The 25,704-nt window shown below is 40.2% G+C and overlaps 1 protein-coding gene across 17 annotated transcripts in view; it reads right to left on the reverse strand.

Moving 5' to 3' along the window:
* Window positions 1-25,704, reverse strand: part of ABLIM1 (actin binding LIM protein 1) — a 204,894-nt gene that overhangs the window by 31,831 nt on the left and 147,359 nt on the right. For 12 of the 17 annotated variants that reach the window (XM_069863747.1, XM_069863745.1, XM_069863746.1 and 9 more), the window contains exons 7-13: window positions 20,968-21,055; window positions 16,280-16,338; window positions 13,815-13,877; window positions 11,524-11,571; window positions 7,384-7,461; window positions 5,467-5,622; window positions 727-762 (exon numbers count right to left, since the gene is read on the reverse strand). In XM_069863747.1, coding sequence (XP_069719848.1) covers window positions 727-762; window positions 5,467-5,622; window positions 7,384-7,461; window positions 11,524-11,571; window positions 13,815-13,877; window positions 16,280-16,338; window positions 20,968-21,055 — 528 coding nt within the window. The remainder of the gene's footprint in view (window positions 1-726; window positions 763-5,466; window positions 5,623-7,383; window positions 7,462-11,523; window positions 11,572-13,814; window positions 13,878-16,279; window positions 16,339-20,967; window positions 21,056-25,704) is intronic. The other 5 variants (XM_069863742.1, XM_069863735.1, XM_069863732.1 and 2 more) reach the window with 4 other exon arrangements.

Consider the following 25,704-nt stretch of genomic DNA (forward strand, 5'->3'; position numbering starts at 1 on the left):
CCAGCACAGAGCTCTCTGTGGATTTGTTTATCATTTGTCTTGACTAGCTACATAAAAAGGTATTTAGCACCCAAATTAGATTTCCCCTTGTACCTGAAAACATGAGACTTTTTTGCATAGAAAAATTCAATTTACTTGGCTTCCTGGGAAAAAAAATAAAAGACAAATAAAATCTACCCAAAAAACCCCAATAAAACCAACACCTAGTCCTCCAAAGCAACCCCATGAAACCTCAAAACGATAACGCTCCTGCAATGGCATCTATTGTATCCTGACAAATGACTTCCCAAATGTTTCATGTTATTGTGATGTTCATATTTATTCCTACAGAAAAGCAAAACCAAGCCAATCTTCAAGAGAAAACTACGAATGTTTTAGTGGCAAACATGGCTTATTATTTAGATGCTCAGAGCATTTTAGCTCACGTAAATCATCCAGTTCCTGAGCTCTGAGCCCGCCTGTGCCACAAGAAGAAGTGACCTCTGCTGGACAAATTACTCTGCCTTATAGATAACAAATGGGTAGGAGCTGTAGCTTCATTTTTTATACAATCTGTTAGTAAGAACTTAATGTTTCCCTTTTAGAGTTAATTTCAGTTAAGGTTCAGTAAGTACATCTGTGTGGCAAACAGAGATATCAGGCTGATAACATCAACACCTGCTTTTGCTGAAGTGAATAGTTCTAATCACGGTAAGATACTGACCCTAAAAGTCCCACCAAACTTACTTCTGCAGAAGGGGTAGGTGATAATGTCCTTGGAGACTGCAAAGACATAAAAATAAGGTTACTGAAACATCATTCTATGTGCTGGGCCAGCAAACAGCAATCTAAACATTGCTGCAGATGCACGAGTATGTGGCAACGTAAAATAGCAATGTAGAAATTACTGAAGCCATTGCAGCACTGGAACTTTTTCCACACTGCTCGGGAACTGGTCCATAAATCATTGAAGCAATTAGAGTTTCTGGGAGAATCTTTATAAGCATGTATAATTAAGTCAAATACCATGCACCGTCATCTCTCAGCCATCTAATCATTGTGGTAATTAAAACATAGCTGTAAAGATCAAAATCAGAAAGGGTTATTGATTTAATAACTATGCCTGTTATGAAGAAATCTTTAAAATGGAAATCAAAAGTAAATAATCTTAACTCAGAGCTTTGCATGGCATCAGAAATACAGAATAACTTCCAGGATGAAGCATGTTTTTTTCTCCAACACATACACTCTGGCAAAAATGTGCTTCTCCCCAAGGCCTTGCATTTCATACCCATGCAAAGGAGTACGCAGTTGTCATCAACACCCCTTTGATATGATCTTCTTTAAATCTCTGTGTTCTTCATGGTAACGTAAGAAGAACAGACAGGAATTACAAGCAAGTAATTGAAAGAACTGCGCAAAGGCCAGTGGGCAGAAATATGCATAATATTATGAAAAGTTTGTATTACAGAGATAGGGTAACCGAGGCAAGAAATACCTTTAGAAATGAAGCAGAAGATCATGCATACGTTGATGGTACAAACAAGAATAAAGGCTATGTATAATTAACAGTTATGTGCCCTTTAATCACAAGACAATCTGAAGCTGAATTCTTTATGCACTAAACTTCAATATTATTTAATTGCCATAATAAACTGGGGAAGAGATTATGCTTTTAAATAAGACCACAATTACTATAGAATGATACAGCTATTAAGGTAATGTCTCAGATGCAAAATTGCTGATTCTGGTCTGTCTATTACAATAATGTACAACAGCAATGGCATAAGGTGGATGCAGAATTTCTGATCATAAATGCCCAGCTATACATTTTATATTGAGAGTTCACTGACTCTGATGGAGCTGGTGATGCTGTGAATGCAAAGCATCCAAACAAAGGAGTGACATTTTTTATTTGGGTACAGAACATCTCCTTGTCAATAATTTTTCCATAAAGCTTTTTAAAGACTGCTTTTGTTACCTTCCATCAAAGCCTCGAGTGCCTTTTACATTCTTTTTTTCCTAATCCTTATAACTGCACAAGCTCTATACAGCAAAGCACCATTTCATTATAGATCTAACCACAGCAGCCATAAAAACTTTGTTCCGCACGCAACATATTGCGCACACTGCTTTTTAGCATCATTTTCCACAAAACCCCCACCCCTGACATCTAACCTAAAGCTTTCAATATGAATGAAAAAAAGCAGAGGTCGTAATGTGTGTTCTTGCATTTTTCTGCTAGTAATTTATATGTTACTGTAAATAAAGAGATTTCCATAATCTGCTGTGGCTGCCTGGATGCTAAGTTAATGAGTCCTGTAAAATGTAGGCACAGGAATCTAAGACTGGGAAGGCGTTCCAGAAAGTAATGTGCCACATCCATGACTAGCCTTTTGTGTGTTTTCACTCCATCGCTACCTGACATCACCTTGTTGCTTTTTGGGAAATGGAACCGCACTCTGAAGCCAGCTTCTGTTTTATCATGCACAGGTGAGCTGCCATATCTCAAACTCTGAGGCTGCTAAGGAATACTTGGTTCTTCTTGGTTTATGAGGTCTTTTAAAATCTCCTCTATCACAGAATAACACTAGCCAGCTCGAAATACACTGCGCAGTCAACTGAGAAGAAACAGCTCAGTTCTGGAACAGTAAGCCAGTGGAAATAAATAAGGTTGACTTCAAATTAAAAAAAAATAAAAAAACCTGGGTAGAGAGCCTGTTCTGACCAAATCTACAGCAAAATTTCTACTCACTGTAACAGGTTCAATGCTCCATGACTTCATGATCTCAGGGGCTGCTGTAACACCTGAAGGTGTACAGGACATTTTGCGCTCTGGGAAATTTCTGCACACTTTCACAGTTGTCATTTTATACCACTAGTCCCAGCATCTCACACTGCCCTCACTTTAACTGTCTTTTTATTAAACTGCCAGGTGTGATTCCTGCTCCATTTTGAAGCATCTATCACACTGGAAAAAATACTTTGCTCATTTTATGACAATTTGTTTAGTGAAAGTTGTTGCAGACACTGAATGCTTTCAACAGAGAGAGTACTAGAAACAATGGACACAGAGGCATAACGCTGCTTCTCTCAGTGTTTATGCAGCAAAGGTCAGAGCTGAGAAAAGACAATTTCAATGCTAATCAGATTGCCGCTAACAGAGCAGAAATTATAGGACATGAAGAACCTGAATAACGAACAGTTTCTGGAAACGTTGTCACTACATTTACGGCCAGCCTTAGGAGCAGAAGATCTCATTTTGTATCTCTTCTCACAGATGATAAACCACCTCCTTGAGCTCCCTTTCACCTCCCTGCTAACTGCTGGCGGATCTGTAACTAAAACGCCTGGTCCCACTAGATGGTGCTCCCTGAAAACATTTTACATCACAGACTTTCAGAGAAACAATATTAGGATCATGACTGAGAAACTTTTCAGAGCATTTCCCTTCCACTGCAATAAAGAAGAAAGCCTCATGCTGTGTCTTTTCACTTTCTATGGCTAAAGGATATAATTTGTGGTAGTTTATTGCCTGTAATTAAGCTTTGTCTCCACTACTGGATTCACTTCGGTGGTTCTTGCACACTCCCGTTTTCATCAATAAATCTTTTTTAGCTCAGTTTGGAGGCTTTTTCCTTTTTGTTTTTTTTTACATCATGGTGAAGGGCATTTCTAGTGCACAAGCTTAAACTCAGGCTCCCCTTTCATTTAACACCACCCTGCACACAAACTTTGTAAAGAGAATGCAGATTAAATCACTCACAGCCTGCAAATCCCTATCATGACTAAACATGTCACCTCCTTTGCTTTTTAAAGACAATGGTGACTGATGTATGATGTACCAAGATTGTTGTCACTTGATTACCACAACACAAACACAAATAAGAGATCACTCCAGCCCAATGGGCTTGTGTTCTCATTAGGGCAAGGGAAGGGAGGAGAAACAGGTACAAAGAGGTGAGGTAACTTGCCCAAGGTGATGGAAGTCAGCAGTAGCATTAGGTGGAAAACCAAGATCTTCTGAAAAGAAGGTGAGAGCCCTTCTGTTTCCAGTACAAATTTCTCTAGTCACCAGAAATTAATTATATTTAATCCTGGTGAAAATACAGGGTAAAAAAACCCCAAAGGCTTTTGCTTATCTCCAACACAGCCTAACAGCAGCTTCCAACATACTGCTTTGTGAGTGAAAAGCTTCCCCTTAAGGATTAAGAAACAGTTCACCACCTCTGGGTGAGATTAGTTCCTCCTCTGCAAATCACAAGAGACCTGAGTTTGTAGAGGGTTTTGTGGAATGGGTCAGGCCTGTTAGATCTGGTCAGAGGTCACCAACGAATCTCCCAGTGGGTTTGAACCAGGTGTCAGCTGGATTCACTACTGACATAAATTTGAGGGGGGAGATTCTGTAATATTCTGACCTATTAATCTCTTATCTTATTCCTGAGTTGAACAGTCTCCTGAATTTCCAACTCATGTTGTAATATAACTGAAGCAGCTCTGATCTGTTGATGGACAAAACACTTTGCTAAGAAAGTAAATTATCTGTCACTGATCTGGGCATCTTCACGCCACTGGTGCCTGAATGATATATCGTAATTTCTTTCTCCTCAGCTCATCTTCATACTCAATTCAGTTACAGTCAGTAAAACCACTGAGAGTGGAAGGAAGTAAATCCATTTCCATGCCCATTTAGATTTGTACTCAGGAAGTCTGGTTTACAGTCAGATGGTATTACATGACAAAATCTGCTTCATGATCTGCACTGGAACTGCATACACAGTAATTGCAGCTCTGGAAGTTCACCTGAGAAAACTGGGGGACCCTGCAACTTGAAAAGACATTTTAAAATACAAATTTAAAAGAATAAATTAGATTTTTTTTTTCCTATCATTGCAGGGTATCCTTCCTGAATGCCAGCAGTTTAAAATGGGAGGCAGCTATTTCCATAACACAGCTAACCTGCTTTCCCAGCTGGGAGAGCACTTCATCCTGACCTAGATCAGCTTTTATGCAGTTTGTCTGGCAAAGTGCTCTGGAAATAATACTTCCCTTCAATATGAGTGACAGAAAGCATCCTGCTACTCTTAATCCTTTTACTGCCGTAGGACACAGTATTCCTCACATTCTGTTGAGAATATCAGTACTCCAGGGCACACCACCAGGTTGGCTTTTGCCTCACTTTCTGGACTTTGCTGTACCCAAAGGATACCCATGTGAGTCACGAGAATGCACAGTCTCCAAGCTTCCCCCCTGCCATGCCTCTGCCAGCAGCTGGTGTCAATGTAAGAGTTTAGTTGTGTGTTTAATTGTGCAGTTTCGCACATGAGGCACGTTCCCATCAAACCCAGATCAAACAGACAAAAAGCACTGTGAACAGCAGCAGCAATCTCTAGGAATGTCAATTGGAAACTGTTTCAAAAGAGGATAGAAGCGAAGCAGGCTTTGAATGAAGCTTAGAGCAGAATGAGTTGCTTGTCGGTTCATTACCTCTCCAAGACTCTGTCTCTCCTGTCTGTCCTCGTAGGCGGAAGTGTAGAATGGCTCATAAGTAATTAGGTCTGGACGTTCAATGTCATAAATGGCCTTGACTTTGGGAATGGCTGCTAAATCCTTGTAATCAAGGATTTCATTGTCTACTTTTGCCTGAAGGTCAAAGACAGAAGATAAATTAACTTACACAAACGCACTGGCAATTTCTGTTTTACACAATTTATGATTTCTGTGTATTTGTTGTCACACTGTTGCTATGGAAAACCCTTTTTGGAACTCTACATGCGAAGGGATTGCTCCTTGGTCTTCTCCAGGAAGCCTCCTCTGCAAAAGCACACAGTGTTTTCTCAGTTTAGGAAAGAAAGAACATGGCATGTATAGATCTCATACAAAAGTTTACTATCCTCCATAGCGAGCTGGAAACTTCAGCTTTAAAAATGACTCATTTTGTGGCCTTAGGCAAGTATTTTCACCTTTCTGCTCTTGTTTTCCCAATATGTAAAATGTGTGATAACATCAGTTTAGATTGCAAATTACAGAGATTACAAGAGGATTCCATGCAGAACACCATAGACAGAAATTCAACTTATAAATGTGCACACAAGAGGAAATACAACTTATTACAAGGAAATAAAAAGGCAAGCAGGACTATTTATCACGACTGGGTATCCAAACTCCCAACCGAAATTATTATATTGCACTCATCACTCAACCTAAACCCAAGCTTCCGGCTAAGGCATATGTTGCATAGTACTAACATCGACTATTTTTTCTACCAAAACTGCAAGGAGCTCTCAACTAGTCAAAAATTGGAATTAGGAAACCAGTTCCAAAGACAACTGCACCCATTAGAAGAAGCCAGAAAGCGGCCTCACATATAGTTTAGACAACTATCTTCTCTTTCTTAGAAGAAAACTTAAAAAGGAAATCATCATACATTGTTACACATCTTCAAGAAATATATTTGATGATTAAAACTGAAACAGAATATTCAAATTGCCTTTCAACTCTTCTACTAGGTATTTTATTTCTTCATAGTAGGGTGCACAAGGATACAAGACTCATCTGTTTCTACTCACGTTCAATTCTGTTCTTCTCGAGTACTAGCATCTAGTATTATTGGAATGAAGTACATTTGCCTTCCCAAGCTGTCCTAACAACCACTGATTTTGGTGGTTCTTAAGCAATGCCATTAATTAGAAACAATATAAAACATTTTCTGGTAGAGAAGTAAGGTTTGAAAATAGTGAAGAAATCAACTTTCTAAAAATAGCCTCAAATCTGCTTAGTTTTTACTCACCAGATATAATGAAACACCTTAAGGCAGTTTAAACCTTAAAATACACAGGTCCATTAACATGTGCTCTTTCTGTAATATTCTTACCGCAGAATGTTAATGAGCTGCAAATATGTCTGGATATTCTTAATCCAATAAAAATTACCACAGATAATTTTTGTAGACCCTGGTCTGGGCCACGGTGTTGCCCTGCAGACTGTGCTGTTGGACAGCAGTTAAATATCATAAGCTCCAGCTCATGAAGTTGTACCAGCCAGGCTGACCCTCCTACCTACAACTGCTGACAGCAGACCTCCAAAGAATTGCATATTGAGGTGCACAGATCTCCTCACACAACCTCTAACAAAGCCAAATAACCTGTCTGCCTTCTGTTCCTCTTCCCACCACCAAGTGACTTCAAGAGACTTACTGCATCTTTTCAAGGGAAATGTGACCTGGAGAAAGCCTACCCTGCTCTTCAAATTCTGTAGTTACAAAAACTACATCTGCCATGACAAGAATGTTAACAATTTAGCCACTAGAATGAAGCCATTGGGATCAGTACAAGTTAATTCAGCATGGAGTACTTCACGTGCAAGCAAGGGATTGGCAGCTTCTTTGTCAGAAGGAATACTTACATAGATGGTGTGGCCTGGAGAGCCAGGTATACTGGAACCTGGTCTGGAATAAATGCTTTCTGATGACGTTCTTGTAGGCTGAAAAACAAAAAGTAACTTATCAGAGGAACCTGAGGCCACTGATATCGGTAATTCTGGTTTCAAGTGAAGAAATCTGCATACATCCTGAGATTAACTGAATTTAGGAAAAACTGTCAACACAAATGCAAGCATTCTGGCAATTTGTACAATCTTGTGAGGGAGGTGGGCTTTTTTTTTTTTTTCTGTTTGTTTTGGTAGGGGAAGGAGTGCTGTGAGGGGAGGTTTTCTAAATCATACCATATAAAAGACTGACAACAATAATGAACAAAACCAAACAACACCTGCCAGAGACACTGCAAAGAGCCATACAAAGTACAGTCCAGGATAGTCCTGCTGGCCATTTTATCAAAACGTTAGTTCGCAAATAGCTAGAGCTATCAGCAGTTCAGCAGACAAAACTGTTGGGAGGAGCACAGCACACAAGTTATCACTTTCCCTCTGTTCAATCACTGGGTTTCCATTATGAATACAGAACTGAATTCAGCCCTTCTAAATAGAAAGGGCCAGAAATCCTTGGCTTGGAGATGCTCCCTACATCTGCAGTACTATCTAGACATAACATAAAAGCTAAGCTGTTGGTTGCAATTTCATAATTCCCCATACTGCAAAAGTTTTGATGTTTATAACCTGCAGATTGAAGTTCATGAGAACAGTCACACCCATAACAGATTTAGCAGATTGTCCCACACTTCATCAGTACTTAACAGACACTAATTCCCTGGGGGAAGTTTTGTGAGAAGAGACAAAATAACTTGTCACAGAGATGAGGGGATCCTGAGAATCATCTACTCGATCAAAAGTCACCCAGGCTATTGCAGCCGTTACTCCCAAACTTGCCACGCATCAGACACACAAAGGTAGTCAAAAATATCCAACTTCCAGCAAACCATGAACAATTTTTACTCCCTAATTGATTACAAAGAACCAAATCCCATCACAAAGCAATGCATCAGCACATGACTGTGATGGCACTAGTGCAGGGGGACACTTCAAAATCATTGAAAATTAAGAATTGGTAAATAGTCCTTACCTCGTCAACTTGTGACATTGAACTAAGACACCTTCAGGCCCACACTGAAGAGAAATAATGCTTGACAGCCTTGCTGACTTTTCTTAGGAAATATCTGGAGTGAATACAAGGCTACTAGACCTTTCTTATCTCTCAGTGTACATTTCCTGAAAGGATCCTTCAACAGACCTCAGAGCCTTTCCACCTTTTATTTCATAGCCAGGGAAACTATTGGAACCATCTGTATAAAAAATGCTGAAGACTGGTCGTGGGTCGTACAGCAGGCTTTCTCTGACTCCATTTGGGAAAATGAAATCACCACATTCAGGGAGAAGCAGAGGAATAAAAGGCTTTGAACATGTTTCACCAAAAAACGTGAAGATTCAGATCAAACAGAGAGCAGATGTGGCCGTGGACTGAGACAGTCACAAATACTCTCCAGAGCATGTCCAAGAACACTTTCTCAGCTGGACCTTTATGTGTTTCTTTCTTTTTCTCTCTGTAGCTGTAAATTCCTACATCCCAAACGGGAACCGGCATTTCTCAGTTGCCCTTAAGCTCCTCCCATTATGCAATCAAAGCGAAAAAATCAACAACAACCACTTGTTTCATGGATATGTTACAAAAATTAGGCTGAAGAATCTGGCTGTTGTTGGATAACACTTTATTCCCCCTTCCATTATGTCATTTCATGCCACTGTCTCTTTGAGTGAAGGCACATGTAACGCGTTGCTGCAGTTGCTATGGAAAACAGTTGTTTTCATTACAACACAGGGAACGGTATTAAGTAGTTGAGGTTCTGCTAGGGGTGTCTCCATCACCCTTGGTTTTTGGCAGACATACTTTAAGAGTTGTGTCTGCTCGATTCTCCCCGTTGTAGGAAAACAAGCATTACAACACAGTTACAGCTTCTCCTCACCTGGCAGACCCTCTGGGTTGCTCTTCACTCTGGATCTTTCACAATAACTTCAGAAAACAACAAATTCTCAGCCCTCAGTCCACCTCCTTAGTCTCATTTCTTAGAGTCATTGCTAAAAACTTCTTCAGCAGGGAAAATTCATTAGTATTTATCACTTCAGTGAATTTATTAAGTAAAATTAGACACCTTACAGAGACAGTTTCAACCACATCCTGCTAAAAGTGTTAGCAGGTGCTCTTAACCCTGTAGTACAGGAGCGGTTGTCAGAGGGACTGGCAAGTTGTAGCACTTGTTCTTTGTTTCCCTAACTCTTCCTGGATGCATCAATTTTATCTTCCGCGTATTGCAAAGCCCAACACTGCCTGGGCAGGATGCCATCCTGCCAGTGACTGCCTGAGCACACGCTGTTCTTCTCCTGAGGAGCTTAGTCCAAACAGACCTGGAAGTCTGTGGCTCCTGTATTCACTCTCAGTCCCGTATATTGCTTAAGTTTACAACAAACCCCTAAAGACACTGAATGAAAAAGAGAACTTCTACATCTGCTCTCAACCTTCCTGTCTCACTTTGCTCTGTTCCTTATTTTTAATTACACAGGCTGTTTCTATCACAGATGGCTACTTCCTAACTCTGCTGATTCCCATATGGTCTGGAATCCTTCACAGCTTTGCACTTTTCCCTAAAGACAATTGCATTGCACTTAAAAACATTTGTGCTGCCTGCCTCAACAAACATACACTAAAGATTCCTTGATATAAGCTATTCTTCTGGCACACTCTTGGTTGCTATGGTTGGCTCCTCTCCTAAAAAACCGACAATAGCTCCTGACAGGGCATGTCTTTTATTAGATCGTACATTACATCTTCATTAGCATTTGAGAATTCCTGACCCCAAGTACCACTGTTGTAACTTTATATCTTAAGCAGGAGGCAAGAGACAGACAGAGGTCAGGTTCTCTATTGATGGAACTGCAATGGGGTGTAAATTCCACCTTAGAAGACAGCTGATCAGAGCACAGGTGAAACAGGAATAGTGGCTACCCCTGGTTCAAACTTCAGTGGAGATATCATGTAAGCATGATTCCAAATATTATCAGAAGAAGATAGGTAGAGAAATTAGAGGAAACATCCTTTAATACAAACACATTAATTTAGAGGTATTTCCTTCCATCACAATTGTCCTGTGACATTTGTTCTACACTCCCGGCAGCAAAGCAAAGTTAAGCTGCCTTACTACTTCTACAAACAGATCTGGAACACTTTTTACACGATTTTTCTTGTTCTTGAATGACTCAAATAGAGCTTTTTTCTTTGTACAGAGAAAGTTAAAGCAAATTTCTGTGAAGAACTGCAACTAATCTTTTTTCCTTTTTCTTGTGGTGGATGGCCTTTCTCCGCATTTCCTGACAGTAAAGAAGTCATCTCTTTTTTTCTTTCCTCTTCCATTCATACCGATTTAACAATAGAAAATGTATCAATATGGAATGTCTCTACCAGATAAAGTCTAAGAAAAAAATCAATAGAAATTCAATCAATAGAAATTCATGCATGTCATTAAAGAAGCCAAAGGAAAGACCCAGATCACAAAGCATCTAACATAACTGCAAGACTAATCACTATTTCTCACTTTATCACAGAGTTCTTACTCTTACATTTTTGTTCTTCGTTCCATGCATTTGTCTTCACTGCAAAAGTTCCTTACCCATTTCCTTTGCAGACTGGCAGGAGTAAAACCAACTGTCATGCTTATTCTATCAGATTTGCCGTGAATTTCAATGCTTAATTATCATATCATCCATGCATACGCTCCAAACTGATTAACTTGTTATTTTAATATTAGATTGCAAAGCTTAAGCTGTTCATACGCATTTACCTCCATTTCTCATGTCATCATGCATGGCACATTATCTAGAAAAATAACTACTTTTAAAGAAAAATCCACACGAGAGCCATTCACATCCTCCAGATGCTGCTGCGATGTGGTGGCTCTGGCTTTCTCAAGTACAGATGTTCAGAATCATGCTCTATAAAAACCTACAAGTGCAGGCAACCAGATCAAAACGGATCCCAAGAACATCTGGCCAAACGGATGCACTGTTGTTTAACAAAGGCATCGTCAGCATGTTTTACAGTACCTGCCTTAGTTTTTTGATAGAGTTCATTATGCAAGGCGGTGATAATAGCTGCAGAAGAATGAATATGTTTTCACTTAATAACATTTAACATTACAGCTTAAGCTAATTCTTGACACCTCAGAAGCTACTTTAAATGAAGCATATTTATAAATAAGCTAATAGAAGATCAAGATGTAATTTATTCTACTAGGAATATACAACTTTTCCAGAGCAAGGGATTTACCTTTCTCAGTTCAACACTTGTTACTCTGACTACCTGCTTCATCATCTGCAAGGTTTTACAGTTATTTAGGACTTAGATTCACTAAGCATAGGCTTCCTGTGGATTTCAGTATTTTTCAGAGGTGGTGTACAACACCAATAAAGCACTTTCAGTGTTGTATCATTCATTGTGCCTGTCTGAAAGTTCAATTGTAACCTGCTCCTTACAAGACTGTTTCCTTCAAATGCATGCATTTGTTATTCCTGCCTTAAAGTCTACACTATGTATGCATCAAGATAAAACCAGTGAACAGGCCCAGTTCAATTTCACACAGACACACATATTAATAGGTAACAACCAATTTTCTTTCCCTTCTAGACACAACGGCCAGACAGGAGAATGAATTTTCAGCACATAATCATTGAAGGCATGTTGTAACCAAACAATTTTTTTTACAAGACTACTCATGCAAACATAGCCTTCATCAAGTTAAGTGGAAAGTAGAAGAAAATAAAGTGGGAAGATTAGAATATGATGAGTTCAACAGAAAACTTCGCAGACAATTCATAGGTTTTCAACCTACAACGTTCATGTAGATTCAAGCCTTTGGCCCAATGATGACAATATCTTTGTGTCTATTCTGCAGAAGAGCACTTCAAGTCATATATGTTTTGTATAATCAGCATATAAATCTAAATAGAATTCAATACTGACCAAATTTACACAAGAGGGCATTCATCTGACCCTAAGCTATTTGTATCCTACACAGTCTAGAAAGCAAGAAAGAGAACATACCTTTATTTTGACACAGGCTGCTCCTATTTCATCTTACGTATTTTTCTAATACATTGGACAGGATTTATTTTTTTAATCCTACAGCTCCTGGATTTCAACACTGGAAGCTCAGACTCGTGCATGCTAAGCTGATGGCCAAAAGTCACCACTGCATTGGCCTAAAGATGAGTGAAACGGTCCTGCAGTTTGTTGTTCTCAGACTCCAGTGTTTGAGTCCATAAAGCCTAAGACTGCACACACATTGCTCTTCTTAGGAGCACTGATAACAATTCTTTATAGCTGCATTTTCTTGATACACATTTCTGTCGCTAACAGAGAACAGCATTCAAGAGTGGTTAATGCACTGCAGCATAGTAAGCTAACTGACTAAAGTATCGTGCAGGACAAAGGGCATAGGACTTCCTCTAACTCCCACTGAATCACAGCATCGGATTCAACACCATCCTACAACCTGCGTCTAACACAGATATACTGCCCTGGCTCATGGTATGACTACATTTCCTTTGCAATTTGAGATGTGAAGGCAACATGAGCAGACACAATGGAAATCCAGCAGCATGGACTGTATCAGCCTGTCTGCCCACCACTCGCCTGCATTGAGTTCACACCTGTCCATTCTGAAGGAGAAGACATGGAAATGGGTGGTGTTTGCAGGTGTAAAGCAAAGTCAAGGGATTCTGCAAGTAGGAAGTCCTCAAGCAAAGGACATGAAGGACCTCCAAATTCAGATGTGGATATGCCCCAGATTACAGAGCAAATGTTCTCAGGCAGCACACAAACAATGACAAAACCTGGAATCCTGTAAATATTTTCTTAACTAAAGTACTCGTATGTAGTCGGTCAATATACATAAAAAAGGAACTGATTTAACTGACGATATTTTTGCTTCTAAAATGCATGAGCCATTGTTCATGAAAAACTATTTATTTTTAACCATGCTTTAAAGTAAGATGTTTTTCACCTTCTTCATTTGCTTCATATTTGCACTCTGATTTTTTGTTTTCGAAGAAAAACGTTCTGTTACGCTGGAACAACAATACTACAGCCCCCCAAAAACTGATTGGAATCTAAACAAAGTAGTTTCAAGTGTTTCATTAAACAAAATAAAAAACGTGAGAATTAACAAACAACACCGCACCACATGATGCAAAATACAGCGTCAGTGCCCAGGGTGGCAGGTGATAGCAGGAAAGCTGTGTGGCAGAAGTAGTAGCAAGCGCAGTGAATGACAATAATGAAGAATCTTCTCAGTAAAGAAGACTACTATCAACACTATGAAAACACAACAGCAAACCTCTGCAGAGCGTGGCCTGCGCAGAACCAGACTCTTTGGATAAAAGAACTCAGATGAGGAATGCTGTCATGAAACACAAAAGGGAAGAAAGAGTGAAAAGGAAAGCAGTTTCCCCAGCTCAGCAGTTAAGCTCTTTATTCAATCAAGTTACTAATATCTACTTACTAGACAATAATCCGTGCATTATAATATCTATGTTACTTACTGATCCCTGTAGAGTCGTGAACAGCCGGGCAGTTGTAAAAAAACCTAAACCTAGGCAATGTATATTTTCGTAACATTGTTTTTAAGAATTGCCTCTCAGATCTTGACCAACGAGAACACTGATTAGTTTCTATCACAATTCAATTACTGACAGAAAACAGAACTTGCTTCAGTTACTGAGAGAAAAGTTCTGAAGTGACCTCAATGACAAAAGGGCTTTTTGTTTTGTCTTGCTCTATAGAGAAAAGAAACCCAGAGAGGAAATAGTCCACGACACTGGCTTTTTGCAGAACCACCAGAAAACCCAGGCCTAACCCTGAAAGTGGCTGTATCATATATTTGTCAACTCACAAAGCCGAGTCTGATTCTCACATCAAGTCTAAACGTATGTCATAAGAAACTGAAAGTCAAAGTACAGTTCCTAATTTAGTGGTGACATGTTCAAATGGCACACAGTTCCCCTGGTTTCATTTGTTTCTGTACCTACCTGTTTGCCACTGCCTTCATTTGAGACAGCAGAATGAAATGTGTGTCAAAGTTATTGAAGTGAACTCAGACACATTCTAAAATAAGGTGTCTGCCTTTGCACCAGTGTAGACAGCCATAACATTTCTCAAGTGTTCCCTTAATATCCATTCTTTCCCTTCATTCTCCTGCAAGAACTCACTTAGGCAAAGTCCTCCAGGTGGATGTATTAATTTACTTTACTCACTGCAATTAAAATTAGCTGAGGGGGAAGACAACTGACAAGTGTGATGGAAAAATGGAAAATATATGAAAAGGACTTTGGCCGTTTCCATGGGGAATTGAAAAAAGCAACTGATTTATAAGGTCAGCTGGAGAAGGTTCATAATGGCCACAGTGTAGTCTGGAGCGCTTTGATAAGACTCTTGCATCAAAGTGAAAGGGAGGCACCGTAGCCCAGTAATCCACTACAAAGCACAAGCATTCTGATGCTTAGGCAGAGCCAAACCACTGTCTTACATTCAAATTGCTACATAAAGAAGAAAATCCAGTCTGGCATAATTTTCCATTTTCCTATGGAAAGTCAGGGCAGAACAATGGGCAAATTCTAGATGGTACGACAGTGATGTTTGGCAGTGCTAGACCCCATGCCCACCTAGGGCCAATTATACTTCTGTATTATCAGTACAGCCTACACAAACATGAACTCTGCACTCATTACCTACAATCATAGTAAATTCTTTGCAGGGGATGTTTTACAGATTAGTGCTCCTAAATAAACTCTAAAGGACTTGGCTTTCTATGAATCAGCCACACATCGAGCAAAATCCACAGGATATCCTATACGCCTCCATGCCAGTACATAGAATCATAGAATGATTTGAGTTAGAAGGGACCTTAAAGACCATCCAGTTCCACCTCCTGCCATGGCCAGGGACATCTTCAACTGGATCAGGTTGCTGAAGGCCCCATCCAGCCTGGTCTTGAACATCTCCAGACATGCGGCAGCCACAACTTCTCTGGGCAACCTATGCCAGGGCCTCCCCACCCTAACATCAAAAAATTTCTTCCTACCTCTTAATTTCCTTGTCTGAAAGACATTTTATTAGTACACAGTCTCTAATATTCATATCCAGACTGAGACAACAAAACGTGTAAATTGCCCAGAAGACAAGTCAGGGAATACAGCCTTAGAATTGCCTGGTGCATGCAAAAAGCCAGGCTCCAGCATTTATCTGTGCAGCAATATTGCCACCAAGGATTTGATTCAGAAATTTTGTCTGGATATGCTGAGGTAACTCCAAAAGGTAACTGCAACTCTCCTTGGCATTCATGTTTGGGTCTCTTTGAGCTGAGTCATATTTGGATGGGAAAGGAACAAGAGTCCATATTGTTTAAATGCTGTAAATAACCCTGCAGAACAGGGGATAATTAGAGAGCAACTATACTCATGTGCAAAAATACTAAAATATATTATAGCATTTGCCCTGTTCACATTTTCTCCTTAAAAGTCTCTCTCACAATAATTGAGATATGAAATGAAGTGTCTTGCAGACTTTGCAATGTCTACATGTCAATATATGATACTATTTTCAAGGCAGTGCACTGAGACAGGTATGGGAAGGTGGTGAGCCTAAAAATCAGAGCAATACCTCTGAAGTGCCTCCACTGTTTATTCTGCCAGAGTGGTGACAGCTATGTGAAAAAAACATGGACAAAGTCACTCTTTTAAAAACAACATTCAGTTATGGCATGTGTAAAATATCTGGTGTGTCATTGCCATGAATTCAGCTTACCCGCAGCTTGTCTTCAGTCTTAGTGGATTGCTTACAGTCGGGATGCCAGACAGTGGAACCTGAGGGGAGGAAAAACCCAACATCTTAATAATATTGAGAGCAAAGTAAATGACTTCTGGTCACAACAACTCAGCTATTGAAGAGAATCCCTTCAATGCATCAAATGATAAATCTGTACGAACTATGCAAGCAACTCGCATTCAGTTCTAGCTCATAAGAAACACACATGAAAAAAACAATATTTAAATCTCTGGCCCATTTATGGCAGCTTCTTCCTGAAGCTGTCAAAGCACCTTGCCCACATTCTTAATTAAAACTAAGACAGCCTCAAGCATGAAGGCAGAGAACACCAGCTGGAGGAACTGAAAGACAAGAGGGTTCCTCTAGGCAGAATGGAGGGTAAGAGCAAAGGAACTGGTTCATGGTCACCTGCTCTGTTCCCCGCTATTGTACTGCACCACATGTAAAAAGGAAGTTCAATTTTAAGACCATTAATACTAGGAAAGTCCTCTGACTTCCTTGAGCAACAGGTGTCATATTCAGCTACTGTAAAGTATTACTCAGATCATCTCTTCCCTGCAAGTATGCAAAATGCAACAGGAAAAGCAGAATTAGAAAATTCACAGTGCAGCAGAGCCAGGGCTGTATCTCACCCACAGCACTGAGCTAGAGAGGCTGAGCTAGATGATGCAGGTGCTACAAAGCAGCATGTGAAAGAGCCTCTTCCTAGATCTCAGCACACCATGCTTGCCACTGGCACTCCCATCATTTCTACCCCTTGCTCTCCAAGGTCAGTGGCACGTGTTTCACTGGCATTTCTACACGGCATATTCCAGCTACACATCCTACTAAGAACGGCAAGGTGCTTGCATCCCAAAACATGGGATTATCTCTTATGCTGTAAAAATGGAAATATCCAGCTGTCCTCAAGGGCTGAGCAGTGTTGGGGGCAAGGAGCACACCCATCCCATTTCAGTTCTCCTTTGGAACTGTGTAAACTGCGGTCACTGCTGGGAAGCTGCTGGCAGGTATAAGCCAAATTGAAATGAAGCTGATTTTTAACACTAACTGTAGCTGTAGTAAAATTCAAACTTCATTCCAGTCACCACAAAGATAACATGGGGCCTTGCCGGACTGCATGGGGGCACATCACCTCTTTACTCCGTGCACAAAGAAGCCAAACAGAGCAAAGTCCAGGTCTCCTGCTGGTGACTATTAGCTCAAGTGCAGTCAGAGGAAACCCCACCCTCAGATCCCAGGGGAGGCATGGGTCAGGGCCCCTGGAAATTTTGCTCTAACAAGCCCTTACATGGCTCGGTACAGAAGTAAAGACCAGCAGGAATTAGTTCACTTCCCAGCAGCAGACAATATAATCATCATCAGGAGACTGGAGAGACCACTGTGACTCTGGACCAGGGGTCTGAGATGTTTGGCTTTGAGTCTAAGTTGAGGAAGAAGAAACTGTGCATTTGGCACAAGGAAATGATCAAACACCGGGAAGATGAGTACCAACAGCCTTCTCTGTAAACAAACAGCAGCCGCGGAGCCAGGACCCCACAGAGCCTGCGAGATTGGGAGAGAAGCCTGCCCTGCGCATTTGCTGAGCAGGTCAGACAGATCCAAGTGCTCAGGAGGAAGGGAGTTCAAGTTCTAAGGCTGATGAACTAAGACTCAGAAGGTTTACGTTCAAGTTTCAAATTCAGCTGTGAGTTTGCTGTGTGACCCTGGGGAAAATTATCTCTGTTCCTCCGTACCTCAGTTTCTCTTGTATTAAACTGTCCCCACAACCAAAGAAAATGCCATTACTGCATTTTTGGGCAGTATTTAGTACAAACTAGCACAATTTTAGGGACATTCCAGGAGAACATTGGAGCTGCTGAAAGTGAACAAGGAATGCAAGAGAGCCAGGATGCCATTCTGGCTTCGCTGAGAGTTGTGAGTTTTCTTTCACAAAATGATAAGATATTTGAAATGCCTGAAATTTAAAAACCCAAATCAGATAGAAAGAGCTTAAGATGTTTAAATGTAAATATTTCTTCATGGTCTTGAACTCTGAGCTACCTACAACTTGTAGATTTTACTCATCCATACATGTCAATTTATTCTGAAATACTTGTAACAGTTCGAATTCTCAAGCTGCTTTGCTACTCTTTTTCTTTTCTACAGGAAACAGTTCAGCAAATTGTGGTTATTTCCACTGTTAACATATGTTTGTTTGCTCACTTGGTAGACACCAACCAACATGTTCATTTATCCAGCTTTTTATTTTGCATGTACCATTGTTTCAACATACAGCTCTCTAAAAATCACTAACCTGGGCTATTATTTGGACAGTGAATAAGGCTGAAAGCCTGTGTAAGAACCAAGTGAAGCATCCCTCTAAATGCTGAGCAACATCCTAGCTCAGCAACAGTCATCTGGGGCAGTCCATCTAGTAATATAGTACTAGGAAGTCAATGGGAAAGAAAAGGTTTCTGATGCTGCTTCCTTTTCATTTTCCTGTGAGGGAGCAGGGCAAAGCCAGAGCATTTTTGCTGGCATTATTCAAACCATCCTTAGCATAGAAAGACCCAAAAGTGACAGCTTGTTTTCCCATATTTTCCTTTTGCAGGTTTCCCACACATTTCTAATACAAGTAGCTACCACAAAACTGCTGGGCTCCTCTAATAGAGAAAGCAATACCAACACGGTGCTTTCACGTCCTGTGGAGAGGACAATTAGTAGAAGTGGGATGGTAGCTGCCTATTTTCATATATCAATCAAAAATGCAATTTTGGTTCTAGCTTTAGTGTTGCGATGTTGTATCACTATTTCAGAGCAACGCTTGGAATGCTGTTACTCTGCACTCCAGGGTAAATGATTTGGAGGGAGTCAGGATATACATTTCAGCTGAGAGCTTTGCACAGGAAATGCTTTTAGGTCCCTTGCACTCACAAGCCTGCTGAATTCAGCAAAGAACGCTTCGGAGGGACAGTTTGGAGCACACTCAGCAGTAACAATATTTAGTCAGAAAACAGCTTGTGAACAATAAAGCACTGCAACTTGGGCTGCTCCTCCGCTGAGACAGAGGGAGCAGGAACATTAATTCAAAACCACAGAAAGAGAGATACAGCCAAGAGGAGAACTATGGCAGATTAAGGAGCCAGGTATCTCTCCTCTCCTCCTTCATACCACCTGAACTCTGCTAGGGCAAAATTTAGCCTTGTTTAAGTAGAAGCAATGCCTTCCGTCTTATTTGGAGCTCGAAAAATTTGCCCCACGGCCTGCCCAATCAACACAAACTCCCACTCTTAGCTAGATTGGCTGCAAATGGCTGTTATTAATTACAGCAAAGGATGAACTGATGCTCACCTTGAACTCTGTCTGTATTTTATCATACTATGACGTAAAGAAACTAAGAAGATCACCAGCTGTCAGATCCTATAACTGCTGCTTTCAAATTAGCCTTTTCACTTTGCCATCAGAAAGCAGTAATTCCTACACAGCCATCTTTCAGCCTCTCCTTGCTCTTGCAATGCAGAGCTGCCACACAACTCAATATCCAGTTCTGTGTGCAGCTGGAATAAGATGACTAAGATATAAGGTCAGTGAGAGATGAAAGGGAAGGACTGCAAGGAAGGACAAACTGTAAAATAACACAAGGTAGCTTCAAAGGAATTCCTTAACAATATTATCTTATTTTGGAATTACTCCAATCTCTCCCCAGGATTTCAAGATACGACTGCCACCACACTTTCATCATTTCTTTTCTACCCTTTTACAGTCCTCTCAGGTATATCAAGCAACTTTTCCAACATAAGTACAATATACAAAATCCCAATATGTATATGCCTTTTTCACTTTCATTTCTGGCTTGTGTAAATGTGTATTATACATCTTTCATTCAACATTAACTAATACTACAGCAAGTAACAAAAATAACTGTAGCTGAATAGTTAAAGTGCTGCCTTGTGGGAGAGTAGGTAGAATTCATATCAAGGATACACTTCAGTAAAAAAGAAGAGCATTTTCTTTTTTACATGAAAGGATTATTAAAAAAAACCCATGCTGGGCAATACCTGAGAGTGTGAGACTGTTAGCAAGAAAGAGGAGATGAAAATGAAAATACAAGAAAGAAATAACTGCAGAAAGACACAAAAATAAAGTAAATGGGAATAAAAAGAAAGACATGACCAGATAAGAGAGAAAATAGGCAAGATAAGCAAATGTGATTAAGAACCACAGGAGACAATCTCTCAATGGGCACAGGCAATGAGATCTACATGATTCAAAACAAGCTTACTGCAGCCTCTGGAAGTTTTTCCATTGCCTTTTACATTTTGGAGCGTGGTCCAAAAGAGCAGAGAAAGCAATGAGCAGAATTCAGGGGAAACTAACTTTGTCTGGTATCTCCTATCAGCCAGTGTGCTAAGCCATCCATGAGGCAGCTTAATAAACTTAATTTTTGCTACACAGCTTTTGAAAATACAGTCTGCCTCTGCTAGGGTATAGAGTCACTGCAAAGCCACCATTATGACCACCTACTAGGGTGAAAGGGTTTCAAGAAGTATGATAACGCTATAATGAAGACAGAATGGCTGCTGTTCTCCTTGCCCATATCTCACAGAGATGGTTTATAAACTCCTGAGGTCTGCGACAGAAAAATTACATAGTCTGATTTTTTTGTTTTGGAATGGAGACCTCCTTACCTTGCAGATACATTTCTTCTCCTTCCGTGAACATTTGGTTGCATCTGCTGCATCGTGCACAGCTTGGATGATAATGCTTGTCACCTGCCTGAACAAAAACAATAAAGGGAAATGAGGGATCAATACATTGCACTTTCTTCAGTGGATATCCATTGGAAAACAATCTGTGATTATCTTGCTATGCCTGGCTTGCTGTGGTCATCCGAGAAGATCAACTTACAAGGTATTAGGAAAAACTTTTGGACCCACAAGGGGATGAAACATCCACACTTCTTCGACAACCGCTCTTGCTCAGCTCTCAGGCCGCTAAACTCTCATTCAGTACATCAAACTTACAGCTTTCTGTAATCCTGTGCTACTGTGCTGTGGACTGTAAAGTTTACATCTCAGTCCTGTTGGCAGTAACAAGTAACAGTAATTCAATGCATATTTGCCCTGAACATTCTTCAGCCAAGGTGCAAGAGGGTTAAAGCCATTTTCCTTCTCACTATGCTGAGACTTTATTTACATCCAGAAATCCTTTACAGTTAGCCTTGCTCCACAAGGACTTATCAAGTGGCACCTTGCACCCTGCCAGTAGCAACAAATCAGGTGGATATGGCAAGAATGATTCCAACCCAGGAGCTACAAACACAGCTGCACATAGAATCATAGAATCATAGAATAACCAGGTTGGAAGAGAACCACTAGATCATCAAGTCCAGCCATTCCTATCAAAGCTGATATAACGTGTTCCACAAACCCAGCATGAGAAATACCTGCATTGAGCACACATACAGCTTTAAACCCACGGTAACTACTTCAAAAGCCAAGGACTGTATTTTCTGAGCCCATCCCCTCTGTCCCAGCTTCCCGCCAGACAAACTTTTATTCGCTCTAGACTGATTAAATAAATGTTTTCTTCTTTGGTGAACGTGAGAGCTTAAGATTTCCTATTACTCATGCTGTCAGTTCTGTGCTTCCTCCCAGAACAACAGTGAACAAGAGCCAGAGAGAACAATAACAAGAATCCTGCTAGGAGAGCTCACATGCCAGAGGGTCTGGTAGAGGAAGAACTAATTACTAACAGACATTTTCTGCTGGCCAAAGGACACAATTAAGCGCATATTTGTTGTGTTACACTTGCACAGCTGCACTCCCTCTCCATTCAAAGATATCTTAGCAGGCACCTGACAAACAGCTATTAAACACACGGATAGCTTTATGTTTCTACCACTATTTAAATACTGCAAAAGCTGCTATGCAGTTGAAGGAGCACATTTAATAGTAAAAACCTGCTCCCTTTTTTTTCCTTTTTTCCTTAAATTTTTTATGGCTAGGTATAATGACCCCATTTGAGGGACAAACCTCATCAAATATTTAGTTCTACTGTGACTCTGATGAGAATGACCTGATTTCTTAAGTCTCTTAAGGACTAAGGAGAAGCACAAAGAATAACTCGGGACTCATCTTTTAAAACCTGTAAGGAATGCTGTGAATTGTGAAACAAACTGTGGCAGTAGCCTACCGCTTTCCAGTGAAGCTTTATTTTAATTACTTGCGGAGGTCACAGAACCTTCAACCCTGTTTGATGTTAGATAGAATATCAAATTCCATTGTTTCCTTCTCTGCAGGCTTCTGTGATCTCACATGTGGCTGGAACAGCACAAACACTACAAAGACCAAAATTTGCCTCCAATAACATCCTGACCCAAACTGTCCACTCATTTTTCCCAGGCTCTTATCTGTTTAGCAAGTCACTCTTAAGTATATGTGCTCAGATACAAAAATAAAAGTGCAGCTTCTTTGTTTAAAAACTTCAGAATCCACTGTAATTTTCTCTGTTACTACCAAAGGAAGGAAAGTGCAATACAATTTAAACATTGAAAATATTCTGGCCTGACAAAGCCTTGTTTGATATGTATCTTCAAATCTAGGACCTTCTAAAGCTGTTTTTAGTGCTACTGTCACAACATCTCAATAGAAACAGCTCTCGGCACAGTCGCTGCCCCTGTTCAACTCGAGACAGGATGGAGCAGTGGGAAGCAGAGTTCACACTGGCAGTTCCCAGGCTGATGGGGCGGCAAGACACAAGACACCGCACCAGGGGGAAGTGGGAAATGGAGCGTGAGGCTGTGACCGTAAATCTGAATGACAACATGCCTGCAAGAGCCATGGAAGACCCTCAGAGCCTTCCATCACTTGCTGTGCTGCCTTGGGTAAGCCAAGACTGCAGCTGTCCTACTGCTACGGACACTCACACCATTAATTCATGCACAGTTTCTGATTTTTACAGAAAAATACTTCCTAGCATCCCAACAATAACTGTCAATGTCATGTTAATGCGTTACTTAACAGACAGACTATAATACAATTTTTAACTTTTTAGGGTTAATTCCATCACAATACAATTTTTTTGTACCCATTAGTGCTGCTACTAGCAATATAATTACTAGCTGCTTGGCATAGAATCACAGAATTGTTTAAGCTGGAAAAGATCTTTAAGATTATTGAGTCCAACCACCAACCTAGCATTGCCAGGTCACTGCTAAACCACATCCCTAAGTGCCACATCTACATGTATTTTAAATACCTCCACCTCAACCTGTTCCAATGCTTAACAACCCTTTCAATGAAGAAATTTTTCCTCATATTCAATCTAAAATTGGACATGACTTCCCCTTATAGCAAGGATCATAATCTTCTTATAGCATGGAATATAACTTTTCCTTATAGCAAAGATGTGAGCAATGATTCGGAGTAAATCCCTAGTTGCACAACTGTTCTGCTGGCGTGAAGAAACAGTCCTCATGGCAGCTGAATAACAACTGGACTTTAGCAAAACCATAGTAGTCACTTTGACTGCACTGTCAGCTCTTCCTTCTCACTTTCTTGCAACATCCAGTGTTGAGCAGATTGCACACGCAACCAAAATACTTAACTACGAGCTATGGTCTTTATGGAAACCATTCATTCTGTCTTCAAGGCGTTAATCAACCTTTTACTACACATGAGACCAAAGCTATGAACATATATTATCAAACAGCAGAAGGCTGGTACTTTAGTGAAGATAATTCCACTCAACTAAGAAATGTAGCCACAGTAGGCAAAGTGGCTAGTTAGAATACTCTGGGCAGCACAGAGGAGCAAAGCAATAGCAGACACAGCTTTATTACCTATTGCCAACATTTCAACATCATCTCTGTCAGGATCCTGGGTTACATTCATGCATAAAAAAATCTAATCCCAGTGACTGAGCAGGTAGTTAATCAGAGACAATTCAGAGAAAATATGCGTACTAGATTTTATTATGATAATGTGTATATTCCACAAAGAAAAAAGGAAGGCAAAACATTGAATGCGTGCTGTGTTTTCGTCAGGTGCATGTTCTGCTTTGCACTGAAGAGGTAAGTGAATTGACAGGACTTTTTATGTAGTTTCGTTCTAATCTAATCACAATATAAATCTGTGAATTTAATGCCTTCATTATCCTTACATTAGGTGTATATGAGTGCAAGATCCAGCATGTCCCATTCAATTTTCTTTTATACCATGTTTATTGCACATTATTTTTTTAAATTTTGAATTTCAACAGCAAGTATTTGGCAAGGCCTGATACAAATCCCTACTTTGTTTCTTAACAATGCTGGAAAGAGTCCAGTCCATAAGTAAAGGTGTGGACTTTCTACGTCTTCTGTAATCTTTAAGCTTCACAAAGCATTAAAGAGCTAAATACTCCTTTATCTTGTATGCACTTCGTCCAGCATGGATTTTTGACAAGAAAAGATACTTCAACTAAAGGACCTGATTACAACCACATTTATCTTGCTGAATTAGTTTGGAATCAGAATCAACCAGCAAAGCTCCTTTACAAGTAACTTCCCCACAGCACCGAGGGCCTTTTCAAACTACTTAATACTGACATAACTATAACTTTGTCTCAAGCAGCCTGTAAAAACTCTCTACTGACTACAAAATTGTTGTGTAGGTCTGCTGAGCAGTACAGTTGAATGAACACGGCAAGGCAAGAAAGCCATTCCAGCCACAGCTTCCAGCCTGCTGAAAGCAAAGCCAAGCCCTTATCTGTGTTTCCTGCTGAGTGCTGGTTATATGGCACAAGTCAAGGGACAGCATGGAGTTGTGTGAATGGATTGTACACCAGATGCATACGATACACAATCTTCCATAACACTTGGAATCTCTCGCTTTCCAAGTCAACTTTGGGTTTTCTTTGCTAGGTGATAACAGGACTGATGAGTTATTAGCAACATAGAATCATAGAATCCTAGAATAACCAGGTTGGAAGAGACCCACCGGATCATGCGATTTCCAAGAGCGGAACAAACCCATGTTTCTCCTTTTAACTCTCTGCATGAAGTGACTGTTACTCCCCTGACCTGTCCCTTTGGCTGAACTCCGGATAACAGAGCTTGATGTATGCGCACCAGCAGATCACATTAACTGAAGTTTTTGCAGTGCCACAATGATACTTAAAGAACATTGGGAAGTATCTTGGAAGACTGAGAGATTATCAGTTTAATTAGCTACAACTTTCTTAGTAAGCAGAAGTATGGCTGACTTCAACCAGCTGAAATTTAGAAGTTGTTAATAATTCCCTTTTTATCTTCAAAAAAACCCCAACAGAATGATTTCACAAATCAGAAAGTCTTGCATCTGACAGCAGATAAAAAATACCAGACCACATCCTAACATAAAAAGCTTATTTGCAAATCCAAAAATTAGCAATTATTTCCATTC

This window comes from Phaenicophaeus curvirostris, chromosome 9, assembly GCF_032191515.1.
Source record: "Phaenicophaeus curvirostris isolate KB17595 chromosome 9, BPBGC_Pcur_1.0, whole genome shotgun sequence".
NCBI lineage: Eukaryota > Metazoa > Chordata > Aves > Cuculiformes > Cuculidae > Phaenicophaeus > Phaenicophaeus curvirostris.